Below are 25,780 nucleotides of genomic sequence, written 5' to 3' on the forward strand. Positions count from 1 at the left end.
CATGTCCAACTCTTGGGACCCCATGGACTGTAGCCCTCCAGACTCCTCTGTCCATGGGATTCCCCAAGAAAGAATATGGGAGTGTGTTGCCATTTCCTTCTCTATGGCATCTTCCCCACCCCAGAATCGAATTCATGTCTCATTGCCATTTCCTTCTCTATGGCATCTTCCCCACCCCAGAATCGAACTCATGTCTTCATTGCAGGCTGATTCTTTAACACTGAACCACCAGGGAAGCTCACTGAAATTAAAGGATTTAACACTTTAAATTTTTTTTTTAAGTCTTTCTATTTCTGTCAAAATAAAGGAAAAGAAAAGAAAGACCTCTAACATTAGGGAGATTTTCATCTTTTAAGATTTGATCTATTAAAAATATGTTCATTCTTCAATTTTAAATAGAAACAGAAAAAAGATCAGGACAGTTTCTGACACCACAGACCTCGGAGGTTAGTTGTAGTTTAGTTGCTAATGTCGATCAGTCACTCGGTCATGTCTGACTCTGCGACCCCAAACACAGACTTCCCTGTCCTTCACTATATCCCTGAGTTTGCTCAAACTCGTGTCCATTGAGTCGGTGATGCCATCCAACCATCTCATCCTCTGTCGTCCCCTTCTCCTCCTGCCCTCAATCTTTACCAGCATCAGGGTCTTTTCTAATGAGTCAGCTCTTAACATACGGTGGCCAAAGTATTGGAGCTTCAGCTTCAACATCAGTCCTTCCAAAGAATGTTCAGTACTGATTCCCGTTAGGATTGACTGGTTGGATCTCCTTGCAGTATAAGGGACTCTTAAGTCTTCTCCAACACCACAGTTCAAAAGCATCGATCCTCAGCTCTAAGTTGTAATTAGTGACAAATGTAGAGGTACTCTCCGAGAGTCCCTTCTTTTCCTTTCTCCAGTCTCTTTTTAGGAAAGAGAAAACACTAACTTGTGCTCCTTTATTTTTAATATGGGGCTTCCCAGGTGGTGCTAGTGGTCAAGAACTGGCCCGCCAATGCAGGAGACTTAAGAGAGGCAGGTACCATCCCTGAGTCGGGAAAATCCCCTGAAAGAGGGCACAGCAACCCACTCCAGTGTTCTTGCCTGGAGATTCCCATGGACAGAGAAGCCTGGAAGGCTACAGTTCACAGGATCACAAAGAGCCGGAAAAGACTGAAGCGATTTAGCTGCAGCAGGATTAGCACATTGTGACTACCTGCTGTCTTCTATATGGCCAGATGGTGGCGCTGTGGTACCATTTGTAGAGATTTTAGCTTAGTTGATTTCAGTCTTGTATAAGAAATAGTATTTTGCTTAATACTCTCAAGCTCTCTTTTAAAAACATTATTTTAAATGTACTTTATTCTCGTTAGTGGTAGATAAGGCTGACGTTTAAATTCATTGGTTATTTTATTTTTTACTCTCTTTACGAGGAAGTTTCCAAAACCTATATGTTAGAGCTGACACAGTGTACTTTCCAAAACATTGACACTAGGTGGTCTTAGGGTATATTGTTTTTCTCTTAGCTCATGAAAATAAAAATGAAAAGAAATGAGTATATTCTGTCCACATTATTTTCAGATAGCCATAGTGTATTTAAAGTCTTACTATACCTCCTAACAATATACTGCCCAAATCTTCAGAAAAAGACAGGCTTTGCTCAGCAAAAGTGAACAGTTTTTAGTTCATTACTCTTTCTAACCTCTCAGTGTTTACTGAGAAAACTTGTTCCTGCTGATGGTGATTTTATGTGATGCACACATCATTGCCTCTAAGTGTTCCTAACAGCTGACCCCGTTGATCAAATTAAACCATCTTCCTGTAAGTTTGAGTTTCATCTGACATCCCAAGGATGAAAAGGGAAAACTGTTTTCACTTTCTTCCCCATCAACACTACTCTCAACACTCTTCTCCTTTTACCTTTGCCCCACCCCAGGACAAAAATCATGCTGGGCAGCCCTATCTTACCCCTTCCACACACACACCCCTCTAGATGCTGAATAAAGTGACCATCAGAACAGTAGAAATCAATGCAGCCATTTCTACAGATCCAAGTAGTCATATTGCAGGCGAAAAACAAAGCCCAAGAAGGAAGGCACAGCAGAAAAAAGCAACACACTCTTTTAGAGTTGATATAACAAGGGCATTTGTGACCCATGCAATCTTAGTGAACGGGCAAGGGGAGGAGAGGATTCACAGAGCTCCCTACCAGTGCCCCACTGGAGAAGCCACTTCTCCATCCTCTGCCCCATCTCCTCTTCCAGCGAAGCCCTTCAAAGCACTGGACTTCCGGTTTCATAGATTTTTTTTTTCCACCTCTTCTAGGTAAATTGTGAAGCAAGGTATATGTAATTTAGCTATCTGCTCAGTTCTGTCGCTCAGTCGTGTCCGACTCTTTGCGACCCCATGAATCGCAGCACACCAGGCCTCTCTGCCCATCACCAACTCCCGGAGTTTACTCCAACTCACGTCCATCAAGTTGGTGATGCCATCCAACTGTCTCATTCTGTGTCATCCCCATCTCCTCCTGCCCCCAATCCCTCCCAGCATCAGGGTCTTTTCCAATGAATCAACTCTTCACATGAGGTGGCCAAAGTATTGGAGTTTCAGCTTCAGCATCAGTCCTTCCAATGAACACCCAGGACTGATCTCCATTAGGATGGACTGGTTGGATCTCCTTGCAGTCCAAGGGACTCTCAAGAGTCTTCTCCAACACCACAGTTCAAAAGCATCAATTCTTCGGTGTGCAGCTTTCTTTATAGTCCAACTCTCACATCCATACATGACCACTGGAAAAACCATAGCTTTGACTAGACAGACATTTGTTGACAAAGCGATGTCTCTGCTTTTTAATATGCTATCTAGGTTGGTCATAACTTTCCTTCCAAGGAGTAAGCGTCTTTTAATTTCATGGCTGCAATCACCATCTGCAGTGATTTTGGAGCCCAAAAAAATAAAGTCAGCCACTGTTTCCACTGTTTCCCCGTTTATTTGCCATGAAGTTATGGGACCAGATGCCATGATCTTAGTTTTCTGAATATTGAGCTTTAAGCCAACTTTTTCACTCTCCTCTTTCACTTTCATCAAGAGGTTCTTTAGTTCCTCTTCACTTTCTGCCATAAGGGTGGTGTCCTCTGCATATCTGAGGTTATTGATATTTCTCCCAGTAATCTTGATACCAGCTTGTGCTTCTTCCAGCCCAGCGTTTCTCATGATTTACTCTGCATATAAGTTAAATAAGCAGGGTGACAATATACAGCCTTGACGTACTCCTTTTCCTATTTGGAACCAGTCTGTTGTTCCATGCCCAGTTCTAACTGTTGCTTCATGACTTGCATACAGGTTTCTCAAGAGACAGATCAGATGGTCTGGTATTCTATAGTCTTTTATAATTACTGTTTTAACCTTTTTCCCTGTGGAAATTATATTATTTTCCAAATAAAATCTTATGCTGATTTCTAATATACCAAAAAAAAATCAAAGAAGTATTTTAAACATATTTTGCAACTTAAAATTTGTGAAATTTACTTATTAAAAGGCAAGAAATGAGGAAACTTGTCAACTGTTCTAGACCAAAGTCTAAGCATTCAGCTTATTTTGATGAAAAGATGGACCACATGCAAAAGTAATATAAGAAAATATCTATACCACAGAATGTGAAGGAAGCTATTCCTAACCTGTTTTGATCATGCTTTATTTCCCTGTGAGACCAAAAAAACTACAGTTGGAGTAACTGGATTCTATTTGAATAATAAAAATAAAGACATTCATCTGTAACACACTTTAAAAGCCATTGTTCTAAAACAATGGCCTGACATTTTTTTCTCCTGAATTCCATTTTGTTAAGCAACTTCCGATTTCTCCTATGTGTTGAGCTGGTCATAAATGAGACAGAATATTTTCCAACTTGGCTCAATGGAAATTTCAACCACTATTGATGGTTGTCTATAATTTGACGTGCCTTTTCTATTTCTACTATCCTAGTTCTAATCATCTTCTGAAATCATAACATTGAGGTGCACTTAAAAACAAATGATTTGAGAGACCATCTTTCCAAATTCCATAATGCTAAAGAGTACTTCTGTGAACAGGACATATAATTCGAAAAAGAATTTTCTGATGAACAATGAGATGGGGCTGAACCTCAAAGCTTCAGAAACTCAAAGGATGCAGGAAAAAGGAAGGCAAATATGATGAATACCATCTCTCCTCGGCACACTTTGCTCACACAGTTTTCTCATCTTGGCTCTCCTCCAGAGCCTTTAAAATCAAAAGGGGAAAAAGAGTTGGGAAAAGGAGAAATACCAAGAATCCTGCCTTTTGTCAGGGACCAGTTCTGGTTCTCATTCTACACTAAAGTGGAATTCTCTTTAAAAGATAAAGGCTTTCTGATTTTTCCCATCTACAGAAAAATAATTGTATAATTTACCCGATTGCAGATTTTCCTTAGGGAGGCTGTGAATGAGATGATAGACTATAACTTGTTTTCCTCATAAGTGCCTCTCCAAACTATAAAATCAAACTCCTAAAAGAAATTGTATCAGGGTGTCCCTAACCTCAAGCATGAATGTTAGGTTCCTTTTTACATGGCAGTGATACGTCTGCGGAGTTTTATTTCCAGGGAGACAGGGCAGGATTTGCTGCTATGCAGACTGAATAATGTTGGAAGCCAACATCATGTCACATTTTGTGTGCACTTTCCAAAGATTAATCCAAGCGTTACAAATGGGACACAGACTGCCATTGTCCCAGGGACACTTTAATAACCCACACCTACAATATTCAACCTGTTGTTTGCATAGGGACAACTTTGGGACACAAAAACCCACCAGAACGACTTGGGGACAGGAGCCATGGAGAGGCAGAGACCCAGGCGCCACGCACCTCCACAATTCACCCTTCGTGGCAAATGAGTCTGTTTGGAGTTTATTTATGCTTGAGGATGGGGGTCGTTCAACTCACTTTCTTCAAAGCACCTCGACAAGCGTGTCTTAAATGTGTTGCTCGCTAACGCGGTTTCTTCCTTGCCTTTTACTTTTGGCAGGCTTTGCCAACTTGCGGATAATTTTTGTTTTGTTTTGCATCGTGCAGCTCAAATTAAGTAATGTGGCACACTCCCTCAGCATTTAAATTGTGCTTGGCCCGTTTCTTCTTTTATTTTTTCTCCCCATCCCCCTCCTTTCCTTACAACTCCCAGCATCTGTTGTTCTACTAGGATATTCTTTGAGAATGGAAGTCAGTTCAGTCACTCTGTCCTGTCCGACTCTTCACAACCCCATGGACTGCAGCGCAACTTGGGAGAAAACTTCAGTAGGAAAAGACTGTGAGGTGGACAAGAAGAACTAGTAATTTCCATGGTTCCTGATTCATCATCTTTAAGTACTCTCATAAAATATCCCACTATTATTACAATCTTATTTACTTTAGAAAAGATTCTAATGACCCAGTAGATCAGAATTCATTGAATTTAAAATATCAGTGACATATTTTTCATATAAGGCAGTTTTGATATGGAGAGAAATAGTTAAGATTATAATGATCAGAATCATAAATAGTTATGATATATTTAATCCTACACATTCTGAACAGTATCATGAAAATAACTTTTTTCTTCTCATAATACAGTACTACTTTAGTATATGGTAGCATGTCTATAACAGATGAAAAACTTCAAAACCAAGAGAAATTTTTGAAGAAAAATGTTTTAAGGAAATTGTACTATGGCTAAATGATTTATATGTGTATATAATACATATATACTTTTCAGAAGGAAACCATATGCAATATATTTAATCTCCACTTTAATTACAGGTTTCCATTATGTGAAAAATGACAAGAGAAAAGAAGACAGAATCTGAAAGCTAGCTGCACAAGGATTTTTGCTAAAGGATTTCCTCCTGTAATTTAAACTTAAACTTGACACTTATTTAAATAAGTATCAATAAATCCGCAATAACATAACATTTCAAATTTACCTATAGTGCTTGATATAATTTTTTAAAATAAATTTACTGCATTTCTTTAATATTTTTATTATCTTTCTTATAACCAGGTGAGTAGGTACAGACTTCTTTTCGACCTCTGTAAATATTATTAACTTTGAGATATGAAAATAATATGATTCACATAGGAATAGGAGTATGGTGTCCTCCGCTGCAAGTCTCAAATAATAGCAGGAGTTCACGTGAAATCGTATATAGATTGTTTCACCTTTATGAGCTTAGTTTCAGGCGATAATGTGGAAACATCTGTACGAGAAAAGCCTTAAAGGAGCATGTTTGAGTTTGCTCGGGGTCTCCCAAGGCTGGAATAAAGCTGCGGACTGGGCGGCACTCCTTTCCGGAGCCAGGGTTCCCTCCCAAGTTCCCTTGTTGGGAGAATCAGTTCTTACTGCCCCAGATCCTTTCTACTCGGCCACACTTACGGGTTCCCTCTGACTTCTGGAGGCACCGGGTCCCTTTTAAGGGCTCGCCTGATGAGGTCAGTCCTCACCAGGTCATCCGACCTTGGGTTGCCTCTAAGGTATCTGACCACGACCCACAGGAGTGACAGCCCATCCATCCCAGTCACAGGTCCCGCCTACACGCGGGAGGAGGACCGCACGGAACTCGCAGCCCCCTGTGGGGTCTGTGAAGGCCATCCGAGAATTCTGCTGGTCACACCGCCAGATACAGGTAGTGAAAGAGTTTTGAAAGACATAAAGTCAAGGATAGAGAAGGGAGGAACCTATTTAGATAGAGTGGTCAGAAAAGGCCTCCCTGGGCAGTAACATTTGATCTGAGACTTACAGGGCAACGAAGGAGCCTTCGAGGGCATGCTCTTGGGAAAGGTTGTTATCCTACTAAACAGTCACTACGTCTGTCTTACTCTTTGTGACCCCATGGACTGCAGCGCGCCAGGCTCCCCTGTCCTTCACTATCTCCTGGAGTTTGCTCAAACTCACAACCATTGAGTCAGTGATGCCATCCAACCATCTCATCCTCTGTCCCCCCACCCCACGCCCCCCCGCATCTCCTCTTGTCATCAATCTTTCCCAGCATCCGGGTCTTTCCTAAGGAGTCAGTTCTTCGCATCAGGTGGCTGAAGTATTGGAGCTTCAGCTTCAGCACCTGTCCTTCCAAGGAATATTCAGGATAGATTTCCTTTAGGATTAACTGGTTTGATCTCCTTGCAGTCCAAGAGACTCTCAAGAGTCTTCTTCAGCACCATAGTTCAAAAGCAATACTTTGGCACACAACCTTCTTTATGGTCCAACTCTCACATCCATTTACAACTACTGAAAAACCATAGCTTTGATTATATAGAACTTCGTCAGCGAAGTGATGTCTCTGCTTTTTAATATGCTGTCTAGATTTGTCCTACTCTTCCAGTGAGCAAGTGGCTGTCAATTTCATGGCTGCAGTTACCATCCACATTGATTTTAGAGCCCAAGAAAATGAAATCTGGCACTGTTTCCACTTTTTCCCCATCTGTTTGCCATGAAGTGACAGGACCGGATGCCATGATCTTTGGTTTTTGAATGTTGAATTTTAAGCCAACTTTTTCACTCTCCTCTTTTACCTTCTTCATCAAGAGTCTCTTTATTTCCTCTTCACCTTCTGCCATTAAAGTGGTATCATCTGCATATCTGAGGTTATTGATATTTCTCCCAGCAATCTTGGGTCCCCTACGTGATGCATATATGTGAAATCTAGAAAAATGATACAGGTGAACCCATCTGCAGGGCAGGAGTAGAGACGCAGATGTAAACAATGGACAAGTGGACATGGAAGGACTTCGGGAGAGAAGGGAGGGTGAGATGGAGAGTAGCATTGACATATATACACTGCCGTGTGTAAAATCAAGTGGGCACTGCTATGTAACACAGGAAGCTCAGCTCAGTGATGACCTAGATGCGTGGGATGGGGGTGTGTGTGGAAGGGAGGCTCAAAAAGGAGAGGATATATGTACACATATAGCTGGTTCACTTCCTTGTACAGCAAAAACTAATACCACATTAAAAGTAACTCTACTGCAGTTTTTTAACGGGTATGTGTTGCCATTCAGATTCAATGAATTATTATTATATCATTATAATTCCACTTATATGTCAAAGGACATACTATTTTTTTGAGATTTTTCTAACAAAAAAGGTTTCCTACTTCCAATGCATAGTTTTCAGCCAAACATCTCTTTCTAGAAGTTTTAATGTAAAGAGTTCATCCAAGTCAGAAAGCCTGTGATACAACTGAGCTGTGAGCTGCCTTTCCTAGAAGCCCTGCAGAGAAATGTCTTGGTAGCTATAGGTGGGAAGATGCCAAGGTGATTTGTCCTTGGAAAGATGCAAAGAAAGTCCCCTACAAGTTAGCGATTATAATTTTACGATAGCGGTAATGTGTCAAAAACACTTATTCACTATTTCAAAAAGCACTGTGGTAAGATACTTTGGAAATACCAATTTATGTTCTACTTTCTGCAATTTTCCCTTCCTCCTGACTCCAAGCTCAGAGCCAAGCCCTTTATATTTCTTTGCAAACTGGAGAGCAAGTGCTTTTTCTGCCTTTGGTACAAACTTAAAGTTATCAGAGAGATGATGTTAAGAGGTCTGAAGAGGCAGAGATGCCAGGGAGTTACTCCGAGAACATTAAGAAGGAAAGGGACCAAAAATTTCCCCAGAATACAAAAAGGGAGAAGAGATGGGTTGGGGCGAGGGAGCCATCAGTGAAAGAGGCTCTGAGCAGAGGCTCCATCGTGTGGGACCACAGTCTTTCCAAATAACCCTACTTCTAAGGCAAGGACAGAAACAGCAGAGCATTTGGACATGACAGGGCCCCTGCCCTCACCTGAGACATCTTGTTAGAAAACCAGTGTGGACCCATGGCTAGAGGAACCCCCTACAAAGCCCAGGACCATGGTGCAGACTCAGTGGGGAGAGCCTCAGGACTGACTGATTGGACCCCGCATGCCTGCTGCTAAGTCGTCTCAGTCATGTCTGACTCTTCAGGGCCCCATGGACTGTAGCCCGCCGCTATTCTGTCCATGGGATTCTCCAGGCGGGAGTACTGGAGGGGGCTCCCATTTCCTTCTCCGGGGGATCTTCCTGACCCAGGAATGGAACCTGTGTCTCTTATGTCTCCTGCATTGGCAGGTGGGTTCTTTACCACTAGCACCAGCTGGGAAGCCCCTGGACTCCCCAGGTCAAGTTTAAATCATGTATAGACCATGTGTTGTGCACATGATATGGAGTATTTAGGCATCAATTGCATCAGGAAACCGCCAGCAAATTCTGTCCTCATTAAGCTACATTCAAGAAGCAGAATTGCTCTTACTGACAATGTAGAATAAGCTTTCTTAAAGTGGTTTGAAGTATTTCTATACCTTAGAGAGTTCAGTCTTCCTCTGTCTTCTCAAATCCTACCTCCTACACTCTTAATGGACTGAAGTGTAGAAAAGAGAGCTGAACCTGTTAGCTGGATCCTGGGTTTATTCCTGCAGCAACCATTCACTGAACACTCTTATATCACCCAAGCATCCTGGGCTTATGAAGATTAATAACAACAGCTCCTGATTTTTACCTGAGAGAGGAGAAAAGAACAACAAAGAAAAACAGGTTACAGGCAATGTGCAGTGGTTACTCACCAAGCTCAGAAGTCAGAAAATGGGAGGAGTTCAGATCTCAGTTCTTCCACTGCTCAGCTGTTGGGTCTTGGCCAAACCATTTGATGATCCTCAGACTCTGTTATTTCGCCCGTTAAATAGTTTATACAATCATTAGGATCTACTGAGATTCCTATCTCATAGTGTTCTTGGATCTATGAGATGATGCTTATAAAAGTTTATTATTCTAAATAAATCATTGCAATGCAATGTCTTAAGTACTGCGGTATTGTATTTCTGTGACTCTCCATCAATCTTTCATCTTCATTAAGTCCTATTGTGGCACTATATCTGAGTGATGAAACTCATGTAAACTCCCCAAGACTGCCTCCTTTCTAAAATAAGAGTTTGGAATATTGATTGATGATCCTTAACATCTTTAAAAAAAAATGGTAGTGAGCCCAAGGGGAAACTGTACAGAACATCAGCCCATTGTTCTTCTAGAAAAATATTTAGATAATATCCACATAGACTTGTGGGGGGTGGGTAGAATAGAAACAAAAGAGTAGAAAATAGTCAATCAGGCCAAGTAACTACTTATTTTAAATAAATAAATATTTGGAAGCTAGCTAATAACTAAAAATTTTTTTAATGAATCATTTCACAATTCTAGTAGCAAAATAGAGATGGTATGATTATCTGGTAACCTTAATCAATAAAAGTAACTAATCAGTATGATTTGGGTTGGTGTGGTGTCTCCAGTATACCCGTTAACTCTTTATTGTAATTAAAAGTTTAATTTAAAGTCTGATTGAATTCAGTCAACTAATTTCTAATCAGTTGCTATGTCTTGCTTTTGTTTCAAAAGAAAAATTCACAGGTGTCTCTTTTTCCAAGTGGTTTACTATAAACATGGCTGGAAAAATGTTCAGTGAGACACTAAGGAAGTCTTATTTTTGTCATCAGTCAAATAAACAGAAACATTGCTAAGGCTGGAACTCGTCAGTCCATCTGAAAAGGCTCAATTTCTCTTAAATTTTGCATAATTTTTAAAAGTAAAAAGCACTTGTATTTCCTGGTTTGGGGTTAATAAACAGTACACGTGAGTCAGATACCTGGCACAGCAGACTTCTATGCCATTTGTAGGTCAAATACCACCTATGCAGAAAAGCAGGAGAGGGAGAAAACAACTGCAACTATGGAAAAACAGGATTTCTAGCACCATTAAAATATATGACGTGACAACTGATGTGCTGTGCCATGAGTAACTGGGGCCATTGTGTGCCGCTCCTTCAAAACCTGTGGCTTTCCATGACCTTTATAAACCGGAGGAGGACATTACATGGCCCCTATATGCAGTCACTGCCGTAAAGCTGGAAAGTGTTGCGATGTCCATTATGCATCTGTGTACCTTATCAAATTTAGGATCAAATACTCTGGAAGCATCCAGTTTCTAGAAATGCTATCCAACAATAAGTAAAGGTGCAGAATTAGTATATGTGCATCAGAAAGATAGGAGTCCTTCTTTTGCACTCTTCTATGTATTTTTGTATTGTATTTTAAGATTTGGTTTTGGTTTAAATAAAACAGCCCCCTTAAAATTTCCTGGTAGCATTTAAACATGTTTCGTGAGTCTCCAGTATGTACTATTATCAAAAAATTTTTATGTTATTTATAGATATTTATACAAATATTTACAAATAGTAACCCAGATACATGTGGAAAACACTCAAGAGATATTGTGGTTATAAAAGTTATTTTATAGAATTTCCAATTTGTTAAAATTATCCTCCCATATTATTGTTAAAAGTTTGCATTTTATTAATATATGAATAACTGAATCATTTCAGAAATCACTTGCTCTCTCTCTTTAAAGCTGTGGATATAAAGACCAAAGTTAAAAGAAACTGTGGCAATTAGTTGGTTGATTTTTGCCATTTAAGTATAAAATATGTTGGAAAATGCTGAATGAATTCAGTGATATCACTAATTATTTTCCTAGAAATCAGTAGATAATGTCATTAGCACACACATAAAGTGTTCAACACATTTATTAAACTGAATCTAATTTAGTTGAAAATAATCAACTGTTTGCTGGTCAGATTTTTCCTAAATCTATTATTCAGTTAGTAGCATTCTGTTTTTCAGTAGGCAAATGAATTCCTTTATACAGAAGTCAACAATACACCTAATTAATGTAGATTGGTTTTCTGAATGAATAAATTACCAATTTTATAGATAAGTTTGCTTTTCCAACTGTTTTGATTTTATAAATAAAAGGCTTCTTTTAGAAACTTGAATAAAGTTGAATTTAACTATTATTTGAAGGTCTTAAGTTGATAAGTTGGTATATGTGTAAATTTAAACTGCACTGTTTTTCCTTATTTTCTGTTTTTTTTTTTTTATTTTCAGTTCCAAGTTCTAATTCAGTGACATAGTCCTGAAAGATTTGCCACATAAAGTATAATATGTGAGTAAACAGAGATATTTTAAATAAAACATAACACAATTTATTTAAATAGTTTTAATCTATGAAAATAGAAATACTGATATAGCATATAAAATAATTAACTTCTATCTAGATTTTCTGTTACTAATAGAGATGGTGCCTTCTAACCAGTTTTACAATACTTACAGCAGCATTTCGCTCAACTTCATAAATAAATAAATAGAAAGTTAAAGCACTGCACTTTCTCACATCATCTTATAATAGGACCATGGGCCATGGAAAAAATTGCAGATACAGTGATGCCACAACAGCAGTGAAACAAGATAATTTATAATTATAGGGGGAATTTGGTTAAACGAGCAAATGTGCAAATGCATATAGACACATTTCAAGTTAAACTACTCTCATGGGCTCAATCCAGGTTAAAAATCTCACCAAATGCCTACTTGGCATTTAAATTTCATTGTATGTGTTCCTTTAATACAATCGTCTGTGTAGGCTGTATTGGATGTTTGCGTTCTTCTTATGTATTCTGATGCTGTTTTGGAGAGAGAAAACCTAGCTTCTGGGCCCGAATCTTTCTATAACACAGTGACTGTTTGAGACCTCTGTGCTGATGTTTCCGATTCCTGGGAAGTTCTCTTTGCCACAGGGCGTGCCCTGAAACACATCAAAAGAACAAAGTTCTACAAAAGAAAAAAGAAACTCAAGTAGGCTTGAACATACAAAGAGAGCAAGAAAGAGATGAGAAAGGGGCCAGGCAGAGTGTTGAATACAAAATGAGTTCAACCAGCCCCAGGAGCTCTTCATCACTTACATTTATCTTATTCCGGGAGAGGGGCGTCAAAAGCAGCCCTGACATAAACCACCCACTGCCACTGACTTTGACTGTGTGTGTGTGTGTGTGTGTGTGTCTGTGTGTGCGCGCGTGCTGTGTATTGTATATAAAAAGGGATAGATTTCATGAAGTATCACTGTTACCTCACAAGAATTTTTTTAAAATCACTTAAAAACACAAATTACCAAAGTCCTGAAGAAATAAATTTAACATGGTTTTCACTTAAATAATCTATAATGTTTTTATTGAAATCTTATAATTGTGCATTGCTTTAACATCTTTGCTGCAGTATTTATACTGTATACCTTCTGTACTTGTTATCATAAAGCATGTGAGATTTTCCATTCCTACTTGGAATATTTTGTACATGTTTAATATTTCAGGGTCAAAACTCTCAGTTAAATCTCTGCAACAAGATAGATTCTATATGATAAATAAAAAACAATTAAAGTGTAAATGGTCTGAAAAAGGAAGGAAATAAAAGAAACATTTCCTGAGCCTATGCTAATTCCATCTTTGAAATTAATGTCCCTAAATTCTAACCCTCAGTGTTCTTCAAAAGCATTTCCAATTAATAAACCTTTCCAACAAATTTTACTATCCCATTGGAATCATGATCTTAAATGTTTGCACAAATTTTCTATAGATAGAAAGTGAAATGTCAGGTCTGACAGCACTTAGTCCTGCAACGGAACATCATTTAAATTTTGCTGGTTCAGAGGTAAGTAAACTAACAGTGAATGGGAAGAGATAAACTTCAAAAAGAGAGAGAGAGAAGGAGAGAAAGTACTATCAAAAAGGCTTTTCTTATTAGCAAGATTTAGAAATATTACATAAGGGGTACATTTAGAACTTCAGTATGCGTTTTTGTTATCAAAAATGACTATTATAAACAGTAGGCTCAAGACTGTTTCTGATGCATAAGAAGTTATAATCTAACATGCTGATGTCAGTTTCCTAATACAAATCAATTGTAGTAGTGTGTGTCTATCAATATTATGATATTTTATTTTGTGCTTACCTGAGACTTTCTAATTTCTCCTTGAGTGGTTCTAGATGACTTGTTTGCTATCATTATAGTATAATAATTATTATGTGTTGCTTTTGTTCATTGATATTCAATATAAAAACTAAACTTTTTAAAAAAGATGTTTCAAAAGGTCATAAGCACATGTAGGTGTCAGGTTTTCTTAGTGGGCAATGCCAAGCGTGGCTCCCACATGGTCTTACTTGAACAAAGGGTTTCAGTCAGCCAGCAGTCTGGAATGAAAAGGTAGAGTCCCCGAGTCCTGTTTACACATAGCAGAGTGTGCAGCCAGAACTTCAGTGGTTTTTTTTTCAGCTCATTCATAGATGCCTCCTCTGTTTCAGCTTTCTTCCATTTTCTTAAGAAAATAAAATCATTCAAAATTTCAAACAGCTTGGAGTTTGAGGCAGTTGTGTGCTTCTCCAATACACCAGTAATATCAAAATAAAATTATATGATTCCACTCTCATTTCAACAATGAATTACCCAGAAAGACTGTCTTGAGATAGAGCTCGAGCAAGAGAGAGAAAAACAGAAGTGACAACGAAAAATCAAACAGGAGTTACAATTCTGAAAGTTGATAGTCCTGATCCAATTTTTTTTTCTGCCTTTAAAAATCAGCCCTATCTCAAATACACCACTCAAATTTACCATCTGATTTTATGTGGTTGAATTTTGGTTTTGCATACCTTGTTTGTGGTTAGCATTTAAACCACAGCAAAGTGTAAATACAACAATAGGACTGACACTTTCCTGAAGATTAAAAACCAAAACAACATAAAACCCTACACCAGGGATTGCATGTGATATCTCCAAGGCAAACAGTCATTAGAGCTTCAGTGAGTTGGTCAAGGTGAAAAGGAAGATAAGCGCAGCACAGCCTCAGCGTGACCCTGAGAATCCTACAGTTCAAACAATTGACCTTTAACTGCAGGCTTCACAAGTTGAAGCTCAGGCTGGTCCACCATGATGCCCCTGGATGCGATGGCCCTCTAAGCAGACGGTGACTTGCCTACAGGTCACACGTCCAGGCCAGTGCCTTAGGTGGGCCCCCTCTAGGCATTTCCTGGCTTCCTAAGGTGTTCTATCCTCACAGGGGGACTGACCAGGGTACAGTTCAAACAATACATTAATAAGCCATTTAAAAAGCCGACCATTTACTAAATCAAGGTCCAAGCTGCTGGAAATAGAACGTTGTCTTTTCCAATAATATATCTCACAATCATCTCAAAAGACAAATATCTAAAACCCATCTCTTCTTCAAATGTTTCTGTGAAAAGAATAAACATCCATCTCTTCTTCAGAGATGACCAGGGCTGAGAACACAGGCCCGGAGTGGGGATGGACCTCGTCCAGTCCTTACTCTGCTGCTTACTAACAGTGTAACTTTGAACAAATTTCTGAACCTGTCTAACCTATTTTCTTATCAGTAAGACAGAGACGATAATAGTTCTTATCCCAGAATTGTTGTGAGGAGCAAATGGGATTGAACCAGAGACTAAACCAAAGTGCCTGGCATAACCTATAATAAATAAGCTTTAGCTGTTATTATACTTTAAAAAATCATCTTTCACTCATGCTTCTTGATCTTTCTTATCAGTCAGCTTCAGAGATCCATCCACTCAACACTGTGCCTTTTTCTCTTCCATTCTTAGAGCCTTGGTCTTAGAACCTTACTTCTTTGTAACTAGATTGCTTTAACAATAATTTCAGTTGATCCCTGACCTAGTTTTACTTCAGTCCACCCTGTATATCACTAATAGTTTGATTTTGCATAAACAATGCTTTCTGTCCACCACTGTTAAAAATCTTTATTGTTTCCTTCGTTCCCACTTCTCTGTCCGGTTTTCAATAGCCACACATTCTAACTCTACTCATTATTTCCTAATACAATACCTAGAGGAATTTTTTATATTCTTTTTAAAAAATTTTTTAATTGGAGTATAATTGCTTTACAATATTGTGTTAGTTTCTGCTGTGTTACATAGCGAAACAGTCTTATGTATACATATAACCCCTCCCTATTTTCTGTTGTGTAATTTTTTCATTGATTTCCTCACATAGTCAAAAATATTCACTGAGGGCCTACCATGGACCAGATGTTAGGGGTGCAAAGATAACTGGTTTACAAAGATATGCAAATAAATAAAATATTCTCCCTGTCATCAATTAGATTATCACAGACAATAGACAGTTAAGTGGCTTATTAAAATAGACCAGGTAAGAACTCTGAAAGAGTATAGGAGACATTTTTTTTAAAAAAATTATACTGCTGTCCAACATTCTGTCTTTGGGCAGGAAGGCCTCAAGATATATTAAAATTAAATGACTGCAGTGTAAGAAGTATTGTTTGTCACACTATTTCATGCTTCCAGGAGCCACAAGGCCTTAAAAGTTTGTGTATTTTTGCCCTTAAGTAAAATTACTGTTGACCTGTCAAAATTCTAGCCATCCCCACAAAACCAGTCTTACCTCCTCCATGGTTTTTTCCTTCATTATTCCAACACTTTATCTTTGTCCCTAGATCTACTATACCTATTAATCTGCATTATCTAACTTACTGCTTGGTTCTATGGATTTTTCTGGTGTTTGATATTGTTTTGTGTATCATAGACTGATCTCTCTAACCAGATTCTGAGCCTGTTAAGGGCAGAATTCATGTTTTAAGCAAGTTTATTTCCTATTTTCCAAAGAAGTCAACTTGATTCTAAAACAGTTGTAGTAACAGATAATTAGTAATTTATTTATTTATTTTTAATGGGGAAACTGTGGATTTTAAAAATAAGTATTTTTTACATTACTTTCTAGTCCAGAATTCACTAAAATTTATTCCACGTAGCAGATGGAACAGCTGCTTTGTTCTATAAGTTCTACAAAATGCTAATAAAAATTGCTCAGAAACTTAGAAATATTGGTGATATACTGAATTAAACATTGCTGAATAAGATTATTTACTACAAGACTTCCTAGAGTCTGTAAAATGAGTCTATTTAAGTCTTCGAAAGAAGTAGAAATTATTCAGTGTGCCCCAGATCTATTTAATGACAAGACCCATTTCTTGGAATTAGTGTTCACTGAAGTTGCTTTGGGAAATGTCTTCAAAAGTCTTTGGAGCTGATTTCTATTTTCAGCTTAGTCAAACCATGTGCATTGCTGAAATAACTGGTTATTTAACTCAATTAACTGGTAAGTGCTAACAATCCACTAATAATTTTTAGAAACATTTACTCTTCTCTAAATTCTATAACATAAGCAAAGATTTTGATAAACAAAAAATTGGGGCACAAATTCTAACAAGAACATAGAGGAAAGATCACACTGATCCCTTGAAGCTGCCCAAAGTTAAGCTTCCTGATTTGTGCCTTAATTCAAGGATCTTTCTGTTGATCTAAATGTATATGATTCTGCTATTTAAAGGCTGAATTATGAAGTCTACCCCCTTGGATTTTAAGAAAGAGGGAAGTTCTTTTCTTTAAAGCTTTTATTTAAGTGGGTTGTTTAAAATGCATTTAACAACATCAAATTTGATTAGAGGTTACAACTTTAATAAGATTTATATATTTATCATTAATTGTGCTTAGTCATGTCCTACTCTTTGTGACTCCATGGACTATAGTCCACCAGGTTCCTCATCCATGGACTTTTTCAGGCAGGAATACTGGAGCAGGTTGCCATTTCCTACTCAGGGGGATCTTCCTGACTCAGGGATCGAACTCAGGTCTCTTGCATCTCCTGCATTGGCAGGAGGACTCTTTACCACTGTGCCACCTGGAAAGTCCCCATACTTATCACTAGTTATTATTGTTTTAAAGTTTATGCTATAAAATTATAACTATAATTAAAAGTCAAGTTCAGAGATTCAAGATTTAAGGAGACAGTTTCCAGGGTATTGTGTGTGAAGGTCTACCAAGACCAACTCGATAGATATCTCTACTGACTCTCCTTTGAGGGTGATGCTGACTTTATTTTCTGGTGAAGATAGCCAAGGCCTCATCTAGTTCACCCGGTGTATCCTGGGTGAACCCCAAGCCCCTCCCTGAAAGAGATTCCACAGCATCAGCAGGCAATATGCTCTGCTTTCTTTGGGTGCTTACGGAGTCCTATGAGTTTTGCAAAGGCTGTCGCTAAGCTCCATTTTGCTTACAATGGACCTTTAACGTGGAGCCAATGCAGCATTCCTAGAGGGAGGACCGTGGAAAGCCAAATCTTATCTGAACTCTACCTTGATGTGCATTTATGCTTTATTTCCCGCAGGCTTCATCCCTGCAGAATGAAACTACAACGTCTGAAAGAAGGAATGCTTGGCCATTAAGACCATGTTTGAAGCTTGGCACCAGTGCCTGGAGAAGCCAGGCATCCAGTCATGGCCTGCACCAGGCATCACAACTGGGAGGGCCTCTAGATGACCCGTAACCTCTAGCAGCACCAGGGCTGCTGACCTTTCCCCACCTATTGATCTCAGGACCCACTTGATCCTGAGTGCCCTAAACTGGTGAGCTGATGTATTATATCCTAAGTTGAAAATTCCTACTCAGTTCAAGGAAGTTGAACTCACCAGCTTGCGACATCCACAAATTTTTGCTGTAATCCACTCATAGAAGAGCAACCATGTGACTACTGCTTTTAGCCACAGGTCGTGGGACTTACTGGAGCTGACCCATGCATCTTGGAGGGGTGCTTCTATGCAGTGGACTTCTTGCCTATGTGTCCTGGTCAGGAGCACTCACACTGAGGTCCATGTCTGGACCGCAGAAGCTTTGTCCTCCAGCTTCTACCTTTTCAAGGTTAAACAGTATAAACTGTGGGTCCTGGGACTTCTGATGGCCAAGTGTCAAGAAGGCCGACGTGGAGGACCGAGGAGAATGTGCCTTGGCAGAACTGAACCAGAAAAAATGACAGAGGCCTCTCCCAGACTTTATTGAGCCACTGGTGATTGTGATTAAATATCTTTGGAGAATTTTGTCACAGAGCTCTCTCCATATTACTAAAACAATAGTATATTCATATTTACCAAAATGAATCATCTTTCTCCATGACAAGAGACACTGCCTTTACCCCCAGTGCCCATCAAAAACCTACATCTGCATGGATTTCTGACTAATGTAGACCTACCAGTCTGAATCCACATCTAGTAAATTTGTCATTGTAGACAAAGATCACTTGGATCATGAGATGACACCCTAAAATAGCAGTGCCTGTGCATACTACCCACCATCAAAATAACTGAGTTTTCCCTATACCCAGCACATTCATCTATAATACCTATTCTGGGCAAACCAATCTCTTGTTTTAAGTATGGAAACATCTCATGAAGCATCTTAATTCCCTGTGAATTCAAACAACTCTTATTGATGATATACTATGTGCCCAGAACAGCATTGACTTCTGAGTGTTCAATGGTGACTATGTTACAGTGCTTGCCCCTCAGAACTTTACATTCTACTGGGGAAGTCAGACAATTAAACAGAATGGTGAGTGCTAGACCAGTATGACGATGGCCACGAGAATTCCCTCATCTCTGATCTTGGACCACCCAGAAAGCTCCTAGTTGCCCAGGTTGCCTCAGATGATCTCCTAATATGCCAAAGCAGCCCAAAAAATTCAAGCCAACAAGCAGCAGTCCCTGGGGGAACCCCTGCAAGGGGTTGATCATATGGATTCTGGTTACTAATGTATTGTTTCTAAGCCAGCTGACTTTTCAGTAAGTTAGGTACTCTCTTACTAAGCGCCTTTCCCATTCTATCGTCAAACTGGTAACCCTCAGGTTGTAGCTGCTCATAGGTGGAATCAAGCTATGAAGTTGGAAGACATGGCTTGGAGTCTGGGTCCTGGCACTTACCATGACTATGGGTGAATCACTTAAACTCTCTAGTCTTTGGTGTCTTTCTTTGCAAAGTAAAATTGGAAACATGTACTACACCTACCTCACAGGGTTGTTGTGAGAATCAAGTGAAAATGTATGTGAAAATGTATGTAACTTTGTTATTTTTAATCACCCCCATTTTCTGTGGGTCCTTCCTCCTCCCTACCAAACACAATATTATAATTTACCAGAAAAAGGTTTCTTACCACCCTCATGCAAGTGAATGGTACAAAGATGATGAAGTGTGTGCCCTCCTGGATATCTGGCTTCAGTCTAAGGATTCTGATGCCTCACAAGATGACAAGGATATAATCCAGAGGACCAAAGCCAGGGCCCTATTGCCATATAGCCATTCCACCATTAACACACCACTGGACTCAGACACCAGTCAGCCCTCTTGATGGAAGTCTTTCCCCAAGGCCATAGTAGAGAAGTCTCTCTTGGCCCCAGAGAACTAACCAGATAGCCATGATTCAGGGAGTCCCCTGGGCTTTGGCTACTAAAGGAATCTCCAGCCAGGCCAGTGGAGACCTCATCTCCTAAGACAGAATGAGAAAACTTTGTTACAAGGAGACACTGACCCACTTAAACAAAACACAAGCCACCCCTGACTGCCCAACCTATTATAGCTGAGCTGGCAAGGGAAAATTCTAGACATTCATTTATAGCAAAAATTTGGTGACACATCCCTTCTTTAAGCACACTTTATCCCTAAGGCCAACCTGGCTCTTATCTCTCTGATTTTGACTTGTTTACTCCTTGTCTGTCTAACAGACCTGTGATAAACTGTGTTCCTGGCTTACAAGTCTCATATATCCCCCTTATAAACACACACACACACACACACACACACACACACACACCAATGAGGAATCCACCCCTGTTTCCTATCCTACCCACATGACCAAGCCCTAGCCTGGCCTTCTGTTTCTGGTGATTCAAAATGGATTTTGGATTAACTAGTCTAATTGGAGTCCAATCTCAGTGAAGTAGTCTACTCCAGTTTGAAACACTGACTCTATATTGGTCCTGAGTAGAAGTCTAAATAAAGTATCTATGGAGCCATTGATACCCAGCCATCCTCTAAGGGAAAAAAAAAGTGATTTCATCTTTTTGCATAAAACATACTTCTCCTAAACTAAGAGTATATTAGCATGTACCTCCAGGGACAGCATAAAGTTTCTATAAAAGATCTTCTGAGTGAAGGGAAGGATGATTATATACCAAAAGATGAGACAGGATTAGCATCCTAGAATCTCTGAAGTAAGATTTTAAGTCTGAAATAGGAAATTTCAACTATAACTCATTCCTCAGGTTCTCAAGGCAAGGAAAGAGGAATTTTAGGAAAAACGCTGATTGTGTCAATTTCCAAAATATTTTTAAATGCGATGAAAAATAATTCACAGCCTTCTCCTAGCTATATGTCAGAATAGCTGAATCTAATATGCCACCTCAGTGAACTGAGAAATTCACAAATCCTTTCTTTAGGCGGTAACATTAAAATTTCATTTTAAGACTCAGAAAAAAAATCAAAGATAATTAAAACAGTGTTTTATAGTTTACAATCACCACTTGCTATGGGAAGACAGCCAGGGAGACTCAGAGTCCCAGCCACCCAAGGTCAGAGGCACTGAGCCAGAGGACCCAGAGGAGAGCAGGCCCATGCCAGGAAGAAAAGCTGTTGCTGAAATGACAGACCAAGCATATGAAACAAGATGATCTTCAGGTCATGGTAACTGAGAAAGAAGAATAGACTGATCCAAATTGAGAAGCAGATTAAGATGTTGGAATTGGTATCAGGACAAATACGACTGGGCAGGAAATGGAGTCGCCTACAGCTGTGCCACGCTTATCTTACCGTAGCCTTTCTTATGAGTTGCAATATTACATCCTAGTTTTGTTTTGTTTTCAGAAGTAACATCCTGAGTATCACTGATGTCACTTACATAACCAGCCCAAAATAGGAAACCCTTCCTCACCCACAGACATACCTTTTACGATATTGGTTGACATAATTTGCTTTCTCAGAGAGTTTTAGTTTTTTCATAAATCTTTGATAAATTATTTTATCAATAAAAATTTCTCATTAAATAATTTCCCTGGTTGAATTCTAATTCCTTCTTTGGTGATTAAAATTGGTAATAAAAACGAATGGCTTTAATAGTTTGTCTGTCCTTGCCTGTCCAAGGCTATGTGAGAGGGAAAGGATATCCCCTCATAGGTTACATGTTAGTGAGCTGGAAACAGTTAAAGGCAAACACCAGGCGAAGAGAGCCAAGGGGTGTTTACTAGCGACACACGAGGAGCATTCCAGTTTAACCTTCATCTGCAAACTGTATCTCTGTCAGAGGCGCTCAGCTCTCTCACTGCCCCGCATCAGGATGCAGACACACTGCCGAGTGAGATACAATGCGTGGGACAGAAAAGAAAAGTGTAGGCAGCGTTTTGCAGAAAGAGGTATCTGAATGCAGAGATCAGCCACTCCCCATTGCTGGCAGGAATGCCAGGCTTTTCAGAAAATCACATTAGAAGTTCCAGCAGTAGATGGAACCCGGCCAGTAGACACAATGGTGGGGAGCTGGGGGAAGCTTTGTAATTAAAGACTGAACTCTGAATACTCGCAAGCAGACTAAGAACTCTCTCCTGTTGTCAACAAGGGCTGATTTTTTAAACTGAGCCTAGTAAGACACGAATACGTGTGGGAAATAAAGGAAGGCAGTGGACTGCAGCCGTCAGGTTAAGAATGAAGAAGGTAGTCTGAATGGTACTTAGAGAGATCACAAGCTCCCTAGCATGAGAGACTGGAAGTGACCACAGAGGAGCATCACTGTGAGTCCTTTCCAAGATGATGTATATATAGTTACACAGAAATTGACTGCCTAGTAAACTGCAGCTGGCTCTTGTGTTTTGTGTCAGTTCAGTTCTCTATTGAGTCTTTTCATGGTCTTTATAAAGTCCAGAATTTATAAAGAACTCTTCAAAGCTAACCTGTTAGTATCTGAACCAGATACTGATGATTACTATCAATATTCTAGAATGACCAAGCCAAATAAGCAAGCAGATCTTTACTTAAATAAAATTTATTTCAAACAAAATATATACAAGTTACACCAGGAAGATGTAGTACCATCTCTGTCACAGCAGTTCCCTAATGGAATTATAATCCCAAATTTCCCATCTTCACCACAACAAAGCTAAATTTCTGTAAGCTGAAAATCTGCATAGAGAATGCTATTTTTTTTTACTAGATTAAAATTTGGCAGCAACTAAACAATATTTTGAAGGAACTAGTAAAGTTAAACTCCTTGAAGGTATTCTTTCCTTCAATTTATGTAGATTGAAAGCCATCCATCTTCTAGATACTATGATAAGTGATAGACATCACATAGCAAAATCATGGAGTTCACACTCCAGGATGACTAAAAGATATCAAACCAATAATCTTACCAATGATTAATTCTCTGAAGGAAAGGATAAAATGAGCTGTATAACAAAGAAAACTGACCTAGTTGAGAAGGTTTACAGGAAGAAGTAAAAAGCTTTTGCTAAAGTAAGAAAAATGAGAAGAAGTTTGGGGACTAGAGACAGGGAAGACAGAACATATCAAGCAGAGAGACCAGCTAGCATCCTTCAGTGACAGAACGCAAAGTTCATCTGAGAACTAAAAGCCAATGTGACTGAATGTAATGAAGACAGGTCCAAGGAACTGGAGCTCTGAAAACAAAGGTAAGAAAGGTGGAAGGAGAATCCTAGAGGTGGATACAAACCACCTATGCAGAGTCTTAAATGCCACACTAAGGAACTTGATCTTCAACCTAAGAGAATCCAGAAGCTGCTGCAGATTTTAGCAAGAGTCAGGTAATACATTTGTGGGCCTTGTTGCTTTGTTGCATACATAGAGAGTGCTCAGTATACACGCATTGAATAAATTCGAGAAAGTTGTTTTCCCCACAAAGTATCCCAGAGAACTGTTACTGTGTTTTCCTAAATTAAACTGCCTATCAGAATCGTAACTCAGAAACTTCCCTGTAAAAAGGCTTTCTGAAATTTATATTCAAATGGTGCCAAGAGTGTCGTTATTACCACCTTATCATGTGCATAATGCATCCAGGGATACTGTCTTTAAAACAGATACAAAAATTGTCTCAGTAACACTCATACTGGTGAAAATGTTTTGGAAGCATCCATGAAAGTAAATGAAACATTCATTACTATTTACTTCTCTATTAGGGGCAGAAGCTCAATTTAGAATGAAAAGAGGTGATACAAGAGCCTTAAAACATCAAGATACCCTGACTTGCCTGCACACCAATAGCACAGTAGGTTTCTGTGTCTCCTCCTTCAACCCTGCCTTTACAGACACCCAGTGCCTCCAACAACTTCACATCTGGGAACTAGGGCAGGAATCAGTCTTCTCCTTGGCTTTCCCTGAAGACTAAGTTATAGGCTTCCTCAGCTCTGCTAAATCAATGATTACTTGTCCATCTATTTCCGTTTTGTAAAATCAGTTGACATCTTTCATTTGTTATTGTCTCTTTAGCCATTCTCTTTGTCCCATGAGTTTATATATTTTGTGTCCTTTTTCTGTTATATTAATGACGTTTGAGGGAGGTATCTGTGTGTTCAATCTGAAACAGTTAACTGGAACTTTCTTATTGTTCTAATTTGCATTTCCTGGTTGAATGTTTTTCATCTTTATGGATCATTTTTACTACTCCTTCATGAACTACCTGCTCTTATCTTTTGGCTGTTTTTCTATCAGGAACTAGACATTTTCTTATCAAGTTTAGTAATTCCTTTTTATATTATGTCTATTAACTCACTGTGTGTAAAACTTGTTGCAAATATTTTTTCCAATTTATCATTTACTTTTAACTTTTACGATTTTTTGTATGTGAAAAATGTTCTTTCAGTTTTTATGTACTATTGTTTGTGGAACTCTTCTATTATTAAAATTACTGCTAATTTAACATTTTAAATTATTTCATTAATTATTGAATCTTTCAGTGATTTTATGCATAGAATGCTTACTTAGCCTGATGTCAGTAAAACACTTACATCATTTTCTAGATATGTTTATAATTTCCCATTTTTATATTTAAGTTTTAATTCATCTGGAATTTATCCTGTCACATAGGACAAGGGGAGATTTAAGGAATTAATTGAGAAATATAGCACATATACATAAAACATAGACATAGATTATGAATAATTTAACAAATCATTTAAAAACAAACACTCATCCTACTGCAAAGTGAACTCTTGTCTAAAGATCTAACTTTTGGGAGAATCAAAACTAAAATAATTCATACTGGAAATGGTCTAGGAAGCACAACCTCAGATGGGTTTCTGGAACTGGATCACTCCATGGCCAGAGAGCAGCGAAGGGTGTATTGTTAGCAATAAGTGGGTTGTGGTGACCCCTGGCATGCTGTAGGGTCACTATTGCTGAGAGTCTCATCTGTGATGAATTGGAACCAAATGCAGGAAGAAAAGGAGACACTTAGCTTGTGCGATATCTCTACCATTTGAGAGATATGGTAACAGTGATTGCAGTAAAAGACTGCAGATACAGCGGGTGAAGTACCACAGATACACCACTGAAAGAAAATGGTGGGTTCAAGTTAGTCAGCCTCAGGACACAATGCCAAATCCAGAAGACTCTCTGATATCCACATTTACTGCCAGTACAGGCTGAGAATCAGACCTTATTATAAGAGTAGGCAAGTTGCAGTGTATTGTTACCACACAGCCCTGGCAAGTTGACTACGCTGAACTCGAGGCCCTGAGAGAGAAGTAAGAAACTGCGGATGAAAAGGTGACATGTGGATCCCTATGTTCTGCTGAACCATCTAGGTCTCCTCAAGTGACCCACTTTATTTTACTCAGAATAGTCAACTCCCCTTGCCTGAGGACCATTCAGAGACCTCACATGAGTAAGATGACTCACCAGATAATACTTGCCTTCATCAAAATTGGCTCCACCTTTCTTATAGTTTGTAGGCATAAAGCTAGAGTCAAGTCTCGGCATGGCCCACTTGGGGAAGT

The 25,780-nt window shown here is 39.0% G+C and overlaps 1 protein-coding gene and 1 long non-coding RNA gene across 3 annotated transcripts in view; one reads left to right on the plus strand and one right to left on the minus strand.

Moving 5' to 3' along the window:
• Nucleotides 1-24,649, plus strand: part of GRID2 (glutamate ionotropic receptor delta type subunit 2) — a 1,526,424-nt gene extending 1,501,775 nt beyond the window's left edge. Inside the window, exons 16-17 of one of the 2 annotated variants that reach the window (XM_070452151.1) lie at nucleotides 11,968-12,025; nucleotides 18,124-18,211. In XM_070452151.1, the coding sequence (XP_070308252.1) occupies nucleotides 11,968-11,988 (21 nt within the window). In that variant the 3' untranslated portion in view covers nucleotides 11,989-12,025; nucleotides 18,124-18,211. Of the gene's footprint in view, nucleotides 1-11,967; nucleotides 12,026-18,123 lie in introns of both variants that reach the window. The other variant, XM_070452150.1, reaches the window with a different exon arrangement.
• Nucleotides 1-25,780, minus strand: part of LOC110133105 (uncharacterized) — a 52,285-nt gene that overhangs the window by 24,814 nt on the left and 1,691 nt on the right. Inside the window, exon 3 of the long non-coding RNA XR_011482509.1 lies at nucleotides 9,337-9,533. This is a non-coding gene — a long non-coding RNA (uncharacterized lncRNA). The remainder of the gene's footprint in view (nucleotides 1-9,336; nucleotides 9,534-25,780) is intronic.

The sequence above is a fragment of the Odocoileus virginianus genome, chromosome 21 (assembly GCF_023699985.2).
Source record: "Odocoileus virginianus isolate 20LAN1187 ecotype Illinois chromosome 21, Ovbor_1.2, whole genome shotgun sequence".
In the NCBI taxonomy this organism is placed as follows: Eukaryota; Metazoa; Chordata; class Mammalia; order Artiodactyla; family Cervidae; genus Odocoileus; species Odocoileus virginianus.